The sequence below is a fragment of the Myxine glutinosa genome, chromosome 14, assembly GCF_964187855.1.
Source record: "Myxine glutinosa chromosome 14, kmMyxGlut1.1, whole genome shotgun sequence".
Classification (NCBI taxonomy): domain Eukaryota; kingdom Metazoa; phylum Chordata; class Myxini; order Myxiniformes; family Myxinidae; genus Myxine; species Myxine glutinosa.
The window spans coordinates 78,618,540-78,635,682 of record NC_136274.1 but is presented as its reverse complement, the minus strand read 5'-3'; the positions used below and the strand labels follow the sequence as shown (position 1 = coordinate 78,635,682).

Sequence of the window (17,143 nt, the reverse complement as noted above, 5' to 3'; positions counted from 1 at the left end):
TGACCCATGGCTCTGTCTCTCCGGATAAGGAGCGTCTGCGACCTTTGCTCGATATGGCCCCGCCCGGCGATCGAGCTTTGCTGAAGCGTGCTCTCGGGCTGTTCGCCCACTATTCGAAGTGGGTGCAAAATTTCTCCGGGAAGCACCGCCCCCTCGTGGCCTGCGACACGTTCCCCATGAGCCCGGCCGCCTTGGCGGCCTTCGGGGGCCTCAAGGCCGACATCACTGGCGCCGCTGTGGCGACAATCGACGAGAGCGAATCTTTCGTCGTAGAAAGTGATGCCTCGGATCATGCGATAGCGGCGACTCTCTCCCAAGGGGGGCGCCCGGTGGCTTTCTTTTCGCGGACTCTCACCTCCGCTGAGCGGAGGCATTCGTCTGTCGAAAAGGAAGCGTACGCGATCGTCGAGTCGATTCGGCGGTGGCGACCGTACTTACTCGGGCGATGCTTCCAAATCATCACGGACCAACAAAGCGTTGCGTTCATGTACGACACCTTGCATGCTCAACGTATTAAGAATGAGAAAATCACTCGCTGGCGTATCGAACTTGCCGACTTCTGCTACACCATCAAATACCGCCCGGGGAAGGATAACCTGGTCGCCGACGCCTTATCGAGGCCGGCTACGTGCGCGGGGATCGTAACTTTGGAGGGGCTGCGCACTCTGCACGACACTATGTGTCATCCAGGGGTGACGCGTTTCGCTCATTTTGTGCGTAGTAGTAATCTGCCGTACTCAATTGAGGACATCCGCCGGATCTGCCGTGACTGCGCTATATGTGCGGAACTCAAACCGCGTTTTTACAACCCTCCCATGGGGTCGCTGGTTAGGGCTACTAGACCGCGGGAGAGATTGGCAATGGATTTCAAAGGACCGCTGCCGGTGTCGAGCAACTCTCGTTATCTGCTCACTATCGTTGATGAGTACTCGCGATTCCCCTTTGCTTATAAGTGCGGGGATATCATGGCTGCCACGGTCATACGGTGCCTGCAGAATTTGTTTTCTATGTTTGGGTATCCGGCCTACATGCATACCGATCGGGGTGCGGTGTTCCTGTCGCAGGAGGTGAGAGGTTATTTGCTCCAAAATAATGTTGCTTCGGGTTACACCACACCGTACAGACCCCAGGCGAATGGGCAGATCGAACGCTTCAATGGGATTATATGAAGGGCCGTCACTCTAAGCCTCCGGACCCTCCGCCGGGGTCTCGATAAATGGGCTTGGTCGCTACCTGCGGCTCTGAACTCGATCCGGGCTCTCCTATGTACGGCCACCAACCAGACTCCTCACGAGCGACTGTTCCACCACCCTAGAAGCTCGGGTAGTATCCGATCTTTACCCAGCTGGCTCGCTGAGCCGGGGCCGGCTTATCTCAAACGAGCGGTGCGCACGAGCAAGTACGACCCCTTTGTGGATAAGGTGCAGGTACTCCAGGCTAATCCCAAGCATGCTCGTGTGCTGACGGCAGATGGACGCGAGTCCACCGTCTCCGTACGCCATCTCGCCCCTTGTGGGGTCATCGACCCTTATAGGGATATCGACGAACCGATCTACGAGTCTATGGACTCTACCGAAGCTTCCTCTATGGAACCTTTGCCGTCACCTCTCTCGTCACCTACACCCCTGCCTGAAGGCTCTGAGGTTCCCCCTCCGACACCTGCCTCCAGCGGCTACTCTGACGGGGACTCTGGGCTTGGGGACGCCGCACCCGGTAGTTTCCGGACGCGGGCTGGCAGGGTAGTTCACCGCCCCGACCGCTACGGGTGGACCGACTGACATGGAATGACGTACCCTAATCAATTAATGCTGATGCACGCTTACGATCTGCCTAGCGGCATTATAGTTCTGACGGCGGGGAGAATGTAGTGAAATTATACCAAAGTTGAACCCAGGATAGTTACTCGCTTCAGCCACTGAAGGGCGTCTATAAAACCTGGGACGTCCGCGACGCGGAGCCACACCTGTGACATTTACTTTACTTGTCGTCTTGAATGGTACGTATATGCTAGACTCGCACATATATGCTAGACTGGCTTGCTTTGTCTATTATTATTGGTCCGCTCAGTATGATACCAAGATCCTGATATCTATTGCATGATTGTATTTTACAGGATGATGTCAAAGATCTAATTGAGATTAAACCTACCTATGGGACAAGTTGTGGATCTGGTTGATTTTCACAACAACAGTGTGGTGAGTGTGACTAGAGTGAGTGAAAGGTTGATGATGGTGAAAATGATGATTGGAAAGCTCTTGGTGAACATCATCTCGGGATATGCTCTGCAGGTTGGTCGGAGCGATGAAGAGAAGGACAAGTTCTGGTGTGCTATAGAGAAGCTGATGGAAAACGTGAAAGATGAGGAAGTTGTTGTGGTAGGAGGAGACCTAAATGGACATGTGGGAAGGAGTATGGACGGTTTTGAGGGAGTTCATGGGGGTTACGGATATGGTGTGAGAAATGGAGAAGGTGAAAGGATTTTGGAGTTTGCTGATGGAGCTGATTTGTTGATTTGTAATACTCAGTTCCAGAAAGAGGATAACAAGCTTGTTACATACACGTCAGGTGGGTCGACGACAACCGTTGACTAGCTGATGGTGCGTAGGCGAGATAGGAGGCACCTCCGGGACCCAAAGGTGATCCCGGGGGAGGAGGCTGTTTCACAGCACCACTTGGTTGTCTGCGACATAAGGGTGAAAGGTGCGAGGAGAGCTCGGCGGGTGAAGTACCAACCGGGAATGAAAGTGTGGAGGTTGAAAGAGGTGACAGTGAGGGAGGCATTAAAAGAGAGGCTGAGTATGGTGGAGGTTGAGCTTGAAAGTGGTTGGATGTCAATGAAAGATAGTCTGTTGGGAGCCGTTGGTGAGGTATGTGGATGGACAAAAGGACCACCGAGGCACTCTGAAACATGGTGGTGGGATGATGAAGTTGGAAAGAAGATTGACGAGAAGAGGAAGAAGTTCAAGGAGTGGCAGAAGGCAAAGGGTATGGGGGCAGAAAAGGCAGAGCATGAAAGTTATAAGGCAGCCAAGAAGGCTGCAAAGAAAGAGGTAGGAAAGGCACAGGAGGCATGTAGGAAAATGTTCGGAGAACGCTTGGATTCGGAAGAGGGTCAGAGAGCGGTATTCAGGATTGCAAAGCAGATAGCGAAAGAGAGGTGTGATATGATGGGGGTGAGTTGCTTGAAGCATGAAGTGGGACAAATCGTTGTGGACCCAGATGGAATTAAAGGAAGATGGAAGAGATATATGGAAATACTGTTGAATGCAGAGAATGAATGGGATGGCAACATAGAGAGTAACCCAGTTTTAGGACCGGCAGAGAAGATAACCGAGAAGGAAGTTGAGGAAGCGATAAAAGCAATGAAGAGTAGAAAAGCGGGAGGGCCGACGGGAGTTGTGGGAGATATGTTGAAGGCAGCGGGAAATTGGGGTGTGAAGAGAATGACAGAGATCTGCAATCTGGTGGTGAAAGAAGGCCGCATTCCAGTGGATTGGGAACTGAGTACCCTCGTCCCTCGATACAAGGGGAAAGGTGACCCTCTGGACTGTGGCTCGTATCGAGTGACAAAGATATTGGAGCATGGAATGAAGGTATTGGAAAGGGTGTTGGAGAGGAGGATAAGGAAGAAAGTGAAGATTGAAGAAATGCAGTTTGGATTTATGCCAGGAAGAGGAATGACAGACGCGCTTTTTATCGTAAGGCAGTTGCAGGAGAAGTATATGGAGAAGAGGAAGAAGTTGTTTCTTGGGTTTGTTGATCTGGAGAAAGCATTCGATAGGGTTCCACGTGAAGTAGTGACATGGGCAATGAGGAAGTTAGGAGTGGAGGAATGGTTGATCAGAGTAGTGATGGCAATGTACAAAAGAGCGCGCACAGCTGTAAGGACGAAGGACGGGAACAGTGGTGAGTTTGAGGTGAAGGTGGGAGTGCATCAGGGGTCGGTACTAAGTCCACTACTATTTGTAGCTGTGATGGAGGTGCTGGCTCAGAACGTAAAGGAGGGTTTACCGTGGGAGTTGTTGTATGCAGATGATCTGGTGTTGATTGCAGAAAGTATGGATGGACTGAAGGAGAAGATGAACAAGTGGAAGGAACGTATGGAGACAAAAGGTCTGAAGGTGAATATCGGAAAAACGAAGGTAATGGCAAGTGGTAAAGCATGTGGTGAGGTGGAAAGAACTTGGAAGTGGCTGTGTGCTGTGTGCAGGAAGGGTGTCAGAGTGAATTCCATTCAATGTACAATGTGCGCTGAGTGGGTTCATCAAAAATGTAGTGGTTTGAGAGGATCATTAACCAGGTAGCTACACTCAAGTGTAAGGTGTGCACAGAGGGAGCTGCAGATGGAGGAAATGTTGAGTTGGATCTTGGAGATGGCGTGAAGCTGGAAGGTGTGAAAACATTTTGTTACCTTGGAGACATGCTGAATGGAGAAGGTGGATCAGACTCGGCAACGGTTGCTCGAGTGAGATGTGCATGGAAGAAGTTTCGGAAACTGAGTGGCGTGCTGACGATGAGGGGAGTGTCTTTGAAGCTGAAGGGAAAGGTGTATGCTGCATGTGTGAGAAGTGTTATGATTTATGGGAGTGAGACATGGGTAATGAACATAGAGCAGCAACGAGGCTGGAAAAGGTGGAAATGCGAATGGTTCAGTGGATGTGTGGAGTGTCGTTGAGAGAGAGGAAGACAAATGATGAATTGCGAAAGATGATGGGAATAGAGCCTGTGATGGATGCTGTGAAGAGAAACAGGTTGAGATGGTTTGGTCATGTGTTGAGGAAGGATGAAAGTGACTGGTTGAAAAGAGTGATGGAAATGAATGTAGAAGGAATTAGAGGACGGGGAAGACCGAGAAAGACTTGGCTAAAGATGGTCGAAGAAGAAATGCGGGCAAGGGGGTTAACAAGGGGAGATGCAGAAAATAGGGCAAAATGGAGAACATTGTCATGGGGATCGCAAGGCTAACCCCTGCTCTTGCAGGGAAAATGGCCTTAAAATGCCTGTTGTTGTGTTGTTCCTGTTGCGGCAACGAATGATGTGCTTCCGTCAACAGTAAACTTGAGATTGTGGGGCTGGGGGTTGTTGCAGGAGGAGAGATGTTATTTGTGTGGAGGTTTGGGAACGGTGCAGCATGCACCGAGTGCATGCTCAGTAGCATTGGCAGCAGGAAGGCACAAGTGGTGGCATGAACAGGTGCAGGCAGTGGTAGTGCAGATGGTGCAACAAGAGGTGCTGAGATCGAGAGAGAGAGAGAGAGAGAGAAGAGTGGAGAAGGAGACCGAGGGGGGAGAGGTGTTGCTTGTCACAGAGGGCCAAGTGGTAAGAGGTGGAAAGAGGAGGAGGTGGAAAGCAAGAGGGCTGTCAGATGCTTGTGATTGGCAGGTGGTGGCAGACCTAAAGCCACAATTGGTATTCCCAGAGGAGATCTGTGTGACAAGGTTGCGGCCTGATATTGTCATTTGGCCAGGTGCAACAAGACAAGTCATCTTCGGGGAATTGTCTGTACCTTGGGAAGAGAACATGGAGGAGGTGTATGAGAGGAAGAGAGGAAAGTACAGTGAGCTGAAGGCAGAGTGTCGGGAGAAGGGTTGGCGAGTTTCTTGTCAGCCATTTGAGGTGGAGTGCAGAGGGTACATTGGCAATTCCTTTTCTGCATTTCTTGCTTGGCTTGGAGTGTGTGGGACAGAAAGAAGGAGGATGTGTGACAAAGTTGCCCAGGTTGCCTTGAAAGGCTCACTTTGGATATGGAGGAAGTTTATGGAGGCACGTTGAACGGTGTAGGTTGAGGTTGGTGGTTCATTTCATTTTAAAGGGGTAGTGACTGAGCGTGGAAGAGAAATGCAGATGTGTGAATGGTGTGTGTATGTGTGTGTGTGTGTGTGTGTGTGTGTGTGTGTGTGTGTGTGTGTGTGTGTGTGTGTGTGTGTTTTGCCGGAGTAGGTGTGGTTTTGCATGAATGTGTTTTTGTTTGAGTCGTGCAGGTTGTCAGGGTGGTGGTCGGTTTTTTTTTTGTGTGTGTGTGTGAGCGAGTGGATGAGGGGCTGTGGATTCTGGGAGTGGAGGCGGTTTTGTTGTTGTAGTCTGTGTTGTCACTGGCTGGGGGTGGGGGTATGTACGCATCCGGGTGTAGCTGCTGCATGTGGAGGCATATGTGCCCCTGCTGGCCCACCTTAGCTGACTGTATCAAGGTTGAAGGGCCGAAACGGGATGATGCTGAGGACCTCGACTGAGGCCCCGGTCAGTGAGGCACACTTGTGATCTGGTGTGTTTTGAACATGTATATATATATATATATATATATATATATATATATATATATATATATATATATACATATATATAATTTTATAAACAGGAATCAAATTCCTGCGAGGGGCTAAGTGTGAAAAAATTCTGACAATGCAGGGGATCGAACCACGGACCTCCGTTGATAATGCGTCAACAGCCCACTGCGCTATTGAGCCAGCCGCAATCTCCTCAGAACTTTTCCACACTTAACGCTGCGAGCTTTATCATGGCCGATGTCTTACGTGCCTGCTAGGCAGACCCAGAATGTTAGCGTAAGTATATGCATGCGTATGTATGTGTGAATAAGTAGAAATGCATTGAAGATTAATTCATCTACAATATACAGTATATATATATATATAGTCCCGGGTTGAGTCCGAATTTTTTCACACTAGCCCCATGCAGGAATTTACTTCCTGTTTCATATATATATATATATATATATATATATATATATATATATATATATATATATATATATATATATATATATATATATATATATTATATATATATATATATATATATATATATATATATATAATATATAATATATATATATATATATATATATATATATATATATATATATATACATACAGTGGAACCTTGACTTATGAGTTTAATTCGTTCCGTGACCGAGCTCGTAACTCAAATTGCTCGTATCTCAAATCAAATTTCCCCATTGAAATGCATTGAAATGCTATTAATCCGTTCCAGCCCGCCAAAAACCACACCAATTTTTTTTTAAATATACAGTATATATAAAAATATCTCGCGTAAGTCAAGGTTCCACTGTATATATATATATATATATTATATATATATATACAGTGGTTCCACTGTATATATATATATATATATACAGTGGAACCTTGACTTACGAGTGCCCCAACTTACGAGTTTTTCGAGATACGAGCCGTCGCTCGGGCGGTTTATTGCTTTGAGATGTGAGCCGAGATCTGAGTTACGAGCTTTCGCCACCCGGTCACGTGGTTATCTTGCCGTGCAAGTACAGTATCTCTGTCGTATAGCGCTGCATTTTTGTTTTCGCATGTTGGTTATTTTGAGTTTACGCCGCCAGGTGGGTTCTGGTCACGTGGTTATCTTGCCGTGCAAGTACAGTATCTCTGTCGTATAGCGCTGCATTTTTGTTTTCGCATGTTGGTTATTTTGAGTTTACGCCGCCAGGTGGGTTCTGGTCACGTGGTTATCTTGCCGTGCAAGTACAGTATCTCTGACGTATAGCGCTGCATTTTTGTTTTCGCATGTTGGTTATTTTGAGTTTACGCCGCCAGGTGGGTTCTGGTCACGTGGTTATCTTGCCGTGCAAGTACAGTATCTCTGTCGTATAGCGCTGCATTTTTGTTTTCGCATGTTGGTTATTTTGAGTTTACGCCGCCAGGTGGGTTCCGGTCACGTGGTTATCTTGCCGTGCAAGTACAGTATCTCTGCCGTCAACTTGTTCAGAGTGCCGGCGATAGCTCGCCTTCTCTTTGTGGAAAACACGGTACTGAGAAGAAGAAGAGGATGATGTGCTTGGATATAAAACACGCAATCGTCGAAAAACATGAGCGAGGTGTCGAGTAGGACGTATATAACGGCAGAGGAGAAGAGCATGCCAGGCCACAACTTGTTCAGAGTGCCGGCGATAGCTCGCCTTCTCTTTGTGGAAAACACGGTGAGATCCTTAACATCCAACAACTAATGGGACGCAAACGGGGCGCCCAGTTTAGCGGTACACACATTGATGAATCACCCTGCCTGTGATTCACCCATGACAGGTTATAGCTGGGTCGGGATTCAAACCCAGGCTGGACAGTTTAGACTTTAGAGTCAAGTGTGCGTACCTCCAGTCCAGGCCATCCTGCCAACTTGTATGCTGCATACAGGTGAAATATAAAGCGCGAGATATTTTTATATATACTGTATATTTAAAAAAAAATTGGTGTGGTTTTTGGCGGGCTGGAACGGATTAATAGCATTTCAATGCATTTTAATGGGGAAATTTGATTTGAGAAACGAGCAAATTGAGTTACGAGCTCGGTCACAGAACGAATTAAACTCGTAAGTCAAGGTTCCACTGTATATATATTATATATATTATATATATATAAATAATACATCGTGGTTATACAACTCGGATAATTCCAATTGTACTCGACCATAGGCTAACACCAGAGGCCTGAAGCCTAGGCCTACATGTATACATTTTATATTTGATGATCCTTTTTAACAGTTGCTTTGGTTATTTTACACTAAATGGAAAATTTGGAGGTAGATGTCTTAGGCTTACCAAAACGGTGGACGTATGATTTTTTGTCAGGTTACCATTGTGGTTGGCGGCAGGCCCAACCAATGGGTAAGAAGAACTGACATACGTATACATATAAACACTTGCTCCATTATATATAGATTATGGGTTAGTGAGCCTTCCCTTCGGCTCAAGGTACCAATAGGTTGTTTTTCTATTGCAATTTACATCCGCACCACATTTCATGCTCTCACTCCATTTAGCCAACACCTTTTCCAAATAAACTTCAGCTGGATATACACCCACTTGCTTTTTCATCTGCATAATCCAATCATTTGGATGAAATCTTTTTTTTTTAAAGAGCCGTACCATGCAGGCTCATGGGGTGATTCACCTTGTTGCATAACCGTGGTGCAGGCTCCCCGTGCTTGGCCATGACCTCGAGAATGAAGGCGCGGATGGCAGAGTCGAGCACCTCGTCAGTAACGCCAGCCTCTTGTAATCTTGTACGCTCGCGTGCAGATTTATTCCACGATTGCTGCATCCCCAGCAGCCGTGGGATGACGCGCGTTTCCTCTCCGCAACGCACCTGCAGCGTTCACAGGGTGGGAGACAGAGGTACATCAGCCGGGAAGCATTTTTGGCCCAAGTCTCTCGCAAACTGGCTGGCCAGACATGACAGGAATTTTCAATAATTATTTAGCTCCTCTTCGGAAAAAGAGAAAGCAGGATCTTCAACACCCACCAACAAATGTACCTCTAGGCCATCCTTCCAGGTATAAAGGGAAATGTGTTACAACCAGTCAAAAGGAACGGCGTTTTTCATAAATCCAAATAGATTTTCTCCAAGATTTTTCTCTTAACTTTTCTTGAGGGTCAGTTGTCCAAACAAAATCTCCCATTACACTCACGGACGGTAGGAGTTCCTGTCTTTATTCCGTTGCTTGTCCGTTTCTATTAGTTCCCTTCCGGTTTAACCAGACAGACTGTTTATGTTTTTTGCCAGTTCCCACTCTTCAATGTTTTGCAAACAAAAGTTTCATCAAACTGGAAACAACATTGACAGCACAAAGGCCTGCAAGTGCATAATGTAAATTGCAAGAAAGGCCATAACCACACCAAAGGTTTTTTTTTTTTAACCCCACCTCCTCCCACCCCTTCCATAATTGTGACAACGGGGGTCAGGGAAATGCAACAGGCCCTAAAATTATTAAAATAAATAATTACATTAAATAAATTTAAAACCTTGTTGATGAAATAACCATAAGGCATCAATTAAAATCACACGTGAATCTCATCGTGCAAGTAAGATATTGTTACAGACGCGGCTTTTAGATGTTATATTGACCGAGCGGTGGTGTATTTAACCGCGTCCGAACAGTTACTCCCCGATTAAAACCCGATTTCACCCGACGTTGACCAGATCGCCCCACAGATATTCAATCGGGAAACCTCTAATGCGACCGAAAGAGAATGAAAAAGAAGAAGAAGAAGAATACGGCGGAAGAACAGATTTTATTATACACACACAAGCAATGGATGGAAGAAGCAGTAACACAGCGAATCCTTAACTTACACTATTCATTTTTACTTAGCCCCAAGACAAACGAGCAGGACAGGACGTTCACACTTACACAGGGGATAATTGCAGGCAGGTAAGGCTTGAGATGGATCGCTTGGTCGGGAGCGCGCAGTTCGCAATCCCTCGCGGTTTTGGCGGGAAACCCTCCGTCGGGTATCCACCGCGGTAGACGTCCCGCGCTGGTTCGGCACACCTGCTCCCCTTCTTGGGGCGGGGCCGTCTCCCTCCTTTCAGCGCGTCTCTCCAAAGCTGGTCTCCTTGCCGAGTACCTCTCCTCGTTGGCTTGGAGCGTTTCGCATCTCACCGCCTCTCTTTGGTGCAGCCTCGTTGCTCCTCTCCAGCTCATCTCCAGCTCCAGCTCATCTCCAGCTCCAGCTCATCTCCAGTCATCTCGACATCTCCTAAAGCAGTCCCCTGCAGTCGCTTTTATCACCTCGAGCGAAATCAAGCCGCCGGCTCCGAGGGCACGCCTACCGGGTCGATCACCGCGGTGTTGATTGGCTGTTAGGGCCGGTTCACTCCTTCCCTCTTCTGACGAGGTGGAGACACGCCTTTCTTCTCCAACCTTACCTCGTGGCCAATGGTGGTTGAAGAGAAAAACCGACCAAAATGCGGAAGGCAAATGGAAGGGAGGTTTTGGGGAAATTGGAAGGGCCTACGCTTATTTTGTTTGATACAATGCAAAGTCAATCTAGTGGGAAAACACATACTTAGCCTACATGGAATAAGGAAATACACTATTTAAAAGATATATCGTGACCTGCGTGTATATTTCATGCAATTAACTAGGACGCTGACTGCGACCATTATTTACATTACAGGGTGGTACCGTACGTTTGTAACGTTCACATTGTAACGTTTCCATTGTAACGTTTTCACATTCATTACACTTCTCAAATTCGTTACACACTTCTCAAAATCGTTACACTGCACCCCCCTTTCTTCAGGTCCGTCCTCGGGCCTATTAAACTTTAACTTAGTGTGGCACGTAGGTGTAATTCCCTCTACAATTAACCTGACCCTGAGTGTGACAATTTTAAAACACAAATAAGTATGTCCCCCTATTGCATTGCATCCTGTCTAACAGACTCAAGCCCACAGCTAACCGAATTACGGAATTACTCTCAACCTATACATTTACGGTGGGGAGCATTATTTACAATGACGTGATTTCTTATTTACAACGCAACCCAGGACCTGTGTTTTTTTTTTGTTGTTTTTTTTTTTTTCTTTTTAGGGAACAAGAGAAAGAAATTCCTGTTGGGAGGGAGGAGACAGCACGCATTGCATCGATGCACCAGTACCAGTACCACCAAAGCACCCAAAAGCACCAAACACCACAAAGCACCCAAAAGCACCAACCAGTGCGCAGTCACCATGGCTCATAATAAACACAACAAAAGAACTGGTGGTGGTCTTCTCTTTCTCTGCTGGGCCGATGTTCTTCCCGACGTCTTCAGGCTTCATGCGGCCTAGTTGGAAATAATAAAAAGCACAACTTGTGTCCATTTTTATTTAGGGCCTCAGGGGCCAACTAAGGGTGGTCCACCTGTTTGGCATAGGTGCCACCTTACCGAGGTCCGCAAGCAAGATTCCCTGGCCACTATGGCCGGTCTCCAACAGAGGTGCCCTGCCCCAGAACCTGGGGTCCATCAAGTGGTACTTGGCCGCAGAACAGCGGTCCATAAAGTGGTACATCAACGCAATGCATGCTGGTTCTGGGAATCTCGGGCGCACAATGGCCACCTTACGCACGCTCCCATCGGCACCCAATGGCGCACAGGTCATGTGGGAGACAAAAGAAAGACAATTGAGCGAGGGGTAAGGTCACAAGGGTACACGTCAATAAGGCAATGCAAGGTGAAATGCGTACGGAGGCCGAAGTGAGAAAGCTCGTCCCTACCGTACGTCACCCCCCTGTCACCTACCTTACCCTTGTTCTCACCCCATATGTACAAAAATCTACACATTTACAAATTCGTCACTACTGTCACGTCTTCCCCATATTTCCCCTATACCAAATTCGTCTCCACAATCCCTTTACTTCAAAATTTGCCATCACCAATTCATCATCAATCCTCATAAGGAGGGAGAGATGGAATTACGCACAATGTCACACCCACGTCATGATGCGTCTCACAATCCAAACATTTGCATCATAGAAAATAATCAAAACATGGCATGGTGTGGAGTACCTGTCACCTCAGGTGAGTGGATGCAGATGGTGCGAGGAGATCCTTCATCCTACTATCCTCTAAATGACTTTAACACACTTTACACTACCCGGGGTCTTTCCCTGCCAATCCATTGGCCAACTTACACTATGGGTTCTAATAACCAATTCCCATTGGCCAAACTGTGGTGCTCCTCAATTTGGGGTCTCACTCCCCCGATTCATCTCCCGGTGCTCTAGCACAATTTCTGGGCTGCGACGTGTACCTCTCCCAACAGGTCTACCCACCTGCACACCTCCACCACTGTAGTTGCCACCCGAGCTTACCTAGCTCCTCACCCTAACCTAACTACCTGGGGACAGCCCCTCTCCTGGCTCTGTCACCCCATGGTGCCCTCTGGCACTGGGCTACCCGGGTCCGTCCTCCGGATCCTCGGGCCCCATCCACAACAACTACTACCGGCTCCCAGAGCCCACCTGCGGCCTCACCTGGCCGACATCCTTACAGTGGTGGAGTGCCCAAACCAACTACTCACACTAACAGGCTACACGCCCAGCCATTTCCACAACACCAACGCACCCATCCACATACCATTCTGTCACCCGCACCACAGATGCCAATATCCAACCACAATTTACCTGTACCCTCTACCTAACACTTACACTACCCGCCCCGGGTATCCGCGATGGGGGTCCACTCTTCCCCCATTCACACCTTCGCACCATCCACTCCACTCCACAATTTCCACCATTCTCACTCCACGACCATCCATTCCAATCCTCCAGATATTCCACACTACCATTTATTCCACACAGCCACATACACCTGTTCTTCATTCACCTGTCGTTGCACACCTGTGCAATCATACCTGGTGCCACCTGCACCCTCCTTTCTTCCTGGACCATTTGGTCAACACAACACGCAATCACCACTACTCCCTCATACACTGCTCCACACACCTGTTCAGTTGCACACCTGTGCAATCACACCTGTTCCATTCTCACCTGTTCAATCCTCACACACACTGCATCATCTCAGCTAACTACTCCCCTCTGAAACTTGCGCTTCCCAGTCGTCCCTTTAAACTATTGCGCTCCCACGTCATTACAATCCACACTAATCTACCTGCGTCCCCACTACAGGTATCAGTCACTAGCTAACCTTAACGTCACCTAATGTCATCTTCTAGGTCCCTATCAATATAACCTAACCCACCCGGGCTAGTTTTCACTGCCATACACCCCATAAGCTATTGCTCCTTTGCCCCCACCTGTGAGGGATGGTGGATTTGCCATCCCACCACATCGGGGGTCTCTCACTACCAATTTCGCTCGTCCAAATCCAACAATTCAAAAATTTTCCATTTACTGCCAATTCTATTCACTTTTCTAAATTTCGTTTTAAATCACTATCACTATCACCATCACCCGTCTACTTATTACATCCTCTCGGTGCGCCAATTTCCTTCGAAAGCTCGGCTTCGTACAGCCGAGCCATGAACGCGGGTCCTTTTGTGCTGGCGGCTGGATGCGTCCCGCATTCGGGGCAGGGGCGGGGGCTTACCCGGGCCGAGATCCCACGCATCACCTCGGCGTGGAGCCATCCAATGTCCCGATCTCGACCTGCCGGCACGTCTCAACAAAACGTGATCGCCATAGCGACCCTTCCTATCCAGCCGCCCGCTCCGCCTAGTGGAGCCCGGCCGCGGCCGTTCAAAGCGAGGCCCAGCACGCACCGAGGAACCGATTCGGCTATAAGTCGTTCTAAACTCTACCCCGTCTAACGTCGATGCTTCACCTGGACGCTTACACCCCGCAGCCCGTTCCTTGCTCACACATCCAGCTGTGCCCATGCTCCTCGTACCTTTCCTTACACACCCAGGTACACCCATTCCACTCACAGCCTTGGTCACACACCTGACCACCGAACACTTTGGCACACATTCGTTGCTCGCACACCTCACCAATACACCGCTTCGCGCCCCCTCCTCGGTCACCTCCTCTGTGACAATCACAGGTGTGCCCTCATTCGCACACCCAACCACGTGCCTCACCACCAACTCCAGCGTGCATTCCCACTCACGCTCTACCATTCCAGGTGTGCATCCTTCCATCCCAGGTGTACATCCTCGCTCACCTGTCACAACCAACTCACGCTCCGTTTCACTCTCACTACTCTCACCTCCACTCTTGACAACGCACTCTTTCCTCATGCACCTGTCCGTTACACACCTTTCTCGCGCACACTCTCCCGTTACACCCTCTGTAACACTCACCACAGACGTACGCTTTCTTGTTACATCCTCTGTAACACTCACCACAGGTGTACACTCTCTCGTTACTTCCTCCCTAACACTCACCACAGGTGTACACTCTCTCGTTACTTCCTCCGTAACACTCACCACAGGTGTACACTCTCTCGTTACTTCCTCCGTAACACTCACCACACCGCGCTTCCATGTACCCCCTCGCACACGCGCTTCGACCGGCTCACTCCTGACGGCACACTCACTCCTCGGCGTGCACTTTTTCCTCACACACCCCATGGTCGGACATTCTCGCACACCTCTTTTTTCGCACACCTGTCCTGTCACACACTTCACCAACGGCCTTTCACGAACACCCGGATCCAAACCAATCCCCAAGCCGACTGAATCTCCCCTCACATCATGTACATTGCCACTCACCTCCGTACCTCGTCGCACCTCCTCTGCCACCTGCAAACTTTTTATTTGGTTAGTGAGCACCGCATCATGATTTGAACACAGACCTTGTACATATTCCATGACTTCCTCCTTTATCTCCCTCTTAGTTTCCCTCCGTCTCTTCTTAATTTCACTCACCCCTTCTTCCACTTCCTCTACTTTTTGTTTAACCTCTTTTACTTCTCGGTGCGTCTCCTCAAGTTCGTCCTCTAAGGCTACCTTAACCGTTTCGATGTGCGTTCTCACCTGCCGGTCCTTTGTCTCCATTATCTCTGTCACCTCCTCCAACCTCTTCGTCAATCCCTCATGTACCATTTGACATTCCTTTTGTGTCGCTATTAATTCATTTTTAATGTCCTTTTGTGTTGCTTTTAAACCCCCGATGATTGCAGTGTTCTTTTCCACTTGGTCCGCTAGTTCCTTTTGTCCCACTGTCAGCTGTTCTACTCCTTTCGTCAGATCTTCTATTCCCCCCTGTAACTTTGCCGTATTATTTCTCACCTCTTTCTCTATACGCTTTTCGCCTCGCTTTACCTCCTCGCGTAGCCCCGAGACCTCCTCACTCACCCCTCGTCGTATTTCCTCCATCTGGTTCCCCATCTGTTCGATTTCCCGGGCGGATTGTTCCCCTATTTCCCGCAATTTGTCCTCCATCCTATTTCCTAACCCCATTAACCCATTTTTTACCCCCTCTAACTGATTCTCCTGGGCAGCCATTCTGTTTTCCACCCCCGTTAACCCATTCTTTACCTCTTTTATCCCGTTGTCTAACCCCTCAAAATTATTGTCTAACTTCCCAAATTTCTTGTCTAACTCCTCAAAATTATTGTCTAACTTCCCAAATTTCTTGTCTAACTCCTCAAAATTATTGTCTAACTTCCCAAATTTCTTGTCTAATCCCTCACCGGTACCCCTCACTTCGTCCCTCATTACCCACAATTGCTCACCCTGAGCATCCATCCGGTTCCCCATTACCCCCATTTGGTTTCCCATTACCCCCATTTGGCCCCCCATCCTATCCATTTTTGCATTCAGTTGGGTCAAGAATAATCTGAGGTCAAACCCGGTTTGCCCAGCGTCCCCAGCCGCCACCGCGGGCTCGCCCTCCGCGGCGCCGCTATTTTGGGACCCTTCAACCACGTGCGCGAGCGCGCCTGATATTCCCGCAACCACATTGCCATTTTCCTCCTCCCTTTCCTCCACATACATTTCCCCGAGGTCCTGGGTCGATTCCACCCTGTCTATCTCTCCCACCGACATCCGATCGCCTTGATTGTCCATGGCGCGATCTCAAAATTCGGGTTTTGCTTTATAAAACAAAATAAATTTCGGCAGCTTGTAATTTTGAGCGCGTTAAGCGCGCTTCGGGTCCGATTTCGGGTCCGATCTCCCTCCTCGACACCAATTGTTACTCTAATAGTACAATTGGTGTTCCAAAATTTGGGCCTAACAAATTTAGTCCCAGGTCCGAATCCAACTCCTCGACACCAATTGTTACCGTACTAACACAATTGGTGTCCAAAATTTGGGCTAAATAAATTTAGTCCCAGGTTCGAATCCCACTCCTGACACCAATTGTTACAGACGCGGCTTTTAGATGTTATATTGACCGAGCGGTGGTGTATTTAACCGCGTCCGAACAGTTACTCCCCGATTAAAACCCGATTTCACCCGACGTTGACCAGATCGCCCCACAGATATTCAATCGGGAAACCTCTAATGCGACCGAAAGAGAATGAAAAAGAAGAAGAAGAAGAATACGGCGGAAGAACAGATTTTATTATACACACACAAGCAATGGATGGAAGAAGCAGTAACACAGCGAATCCTTAACTTACACTATTCATTTTTACTTAGCCCCAAGACAAACGAGCAGGACAGGACGTTCACACTTACACAGGGGATAATTGCAGGCAGGTAAGGCTTGAGATGGATCGCTTGGTCGGGAGCGCGCAGTTCGCAATCCCTCGCGGTTTTGGCGGGAAACCCTCCGTCGGGTATCCACCGCGGTAGACGTCCCGCGCTGGTTCGGCACACCTGCTCCCCTTCTTGGGGCGGGGCCGTCTCCCTCCTTTCAGCGCGTCTCTCCAAAGCTGGTCTCCTTGCCGAGTACCTCTCCTCGTTGGCTTGGAGCGTTTCGC

At 48.5% G+C, this 17,143-nt stretch overlaps 1 protein-coding gene across 2 annotated transcripts in view; it reads right to left on the bottom strand.

The window, feature by feature from the left end:
* LOC137439942 (protein-tyrosine sulfotransferase 2) overlaps positions 1-17,143 on the bottom strand; it is a 56,845-nt gene that overhangs the window by 16,006 nt on the left and 23,696 nt on the right. For both annotated transcript variants that reach the window (XR_013621412.1, XM_068136213.2), the window contains exon 4: positions 8,937-9,131. Coding sequence is in view for 1 of the 2 variants with exons in the window: in XM_068136213.2 (XP_067992314.1) it covers positions 8,937-9,131 (195 nt within the window). In the remaining variant the exon portion in view is untranslated. The remainder of the gene's footprint in view (positions 1-8,936; positions 9,132-17,143) is intronic.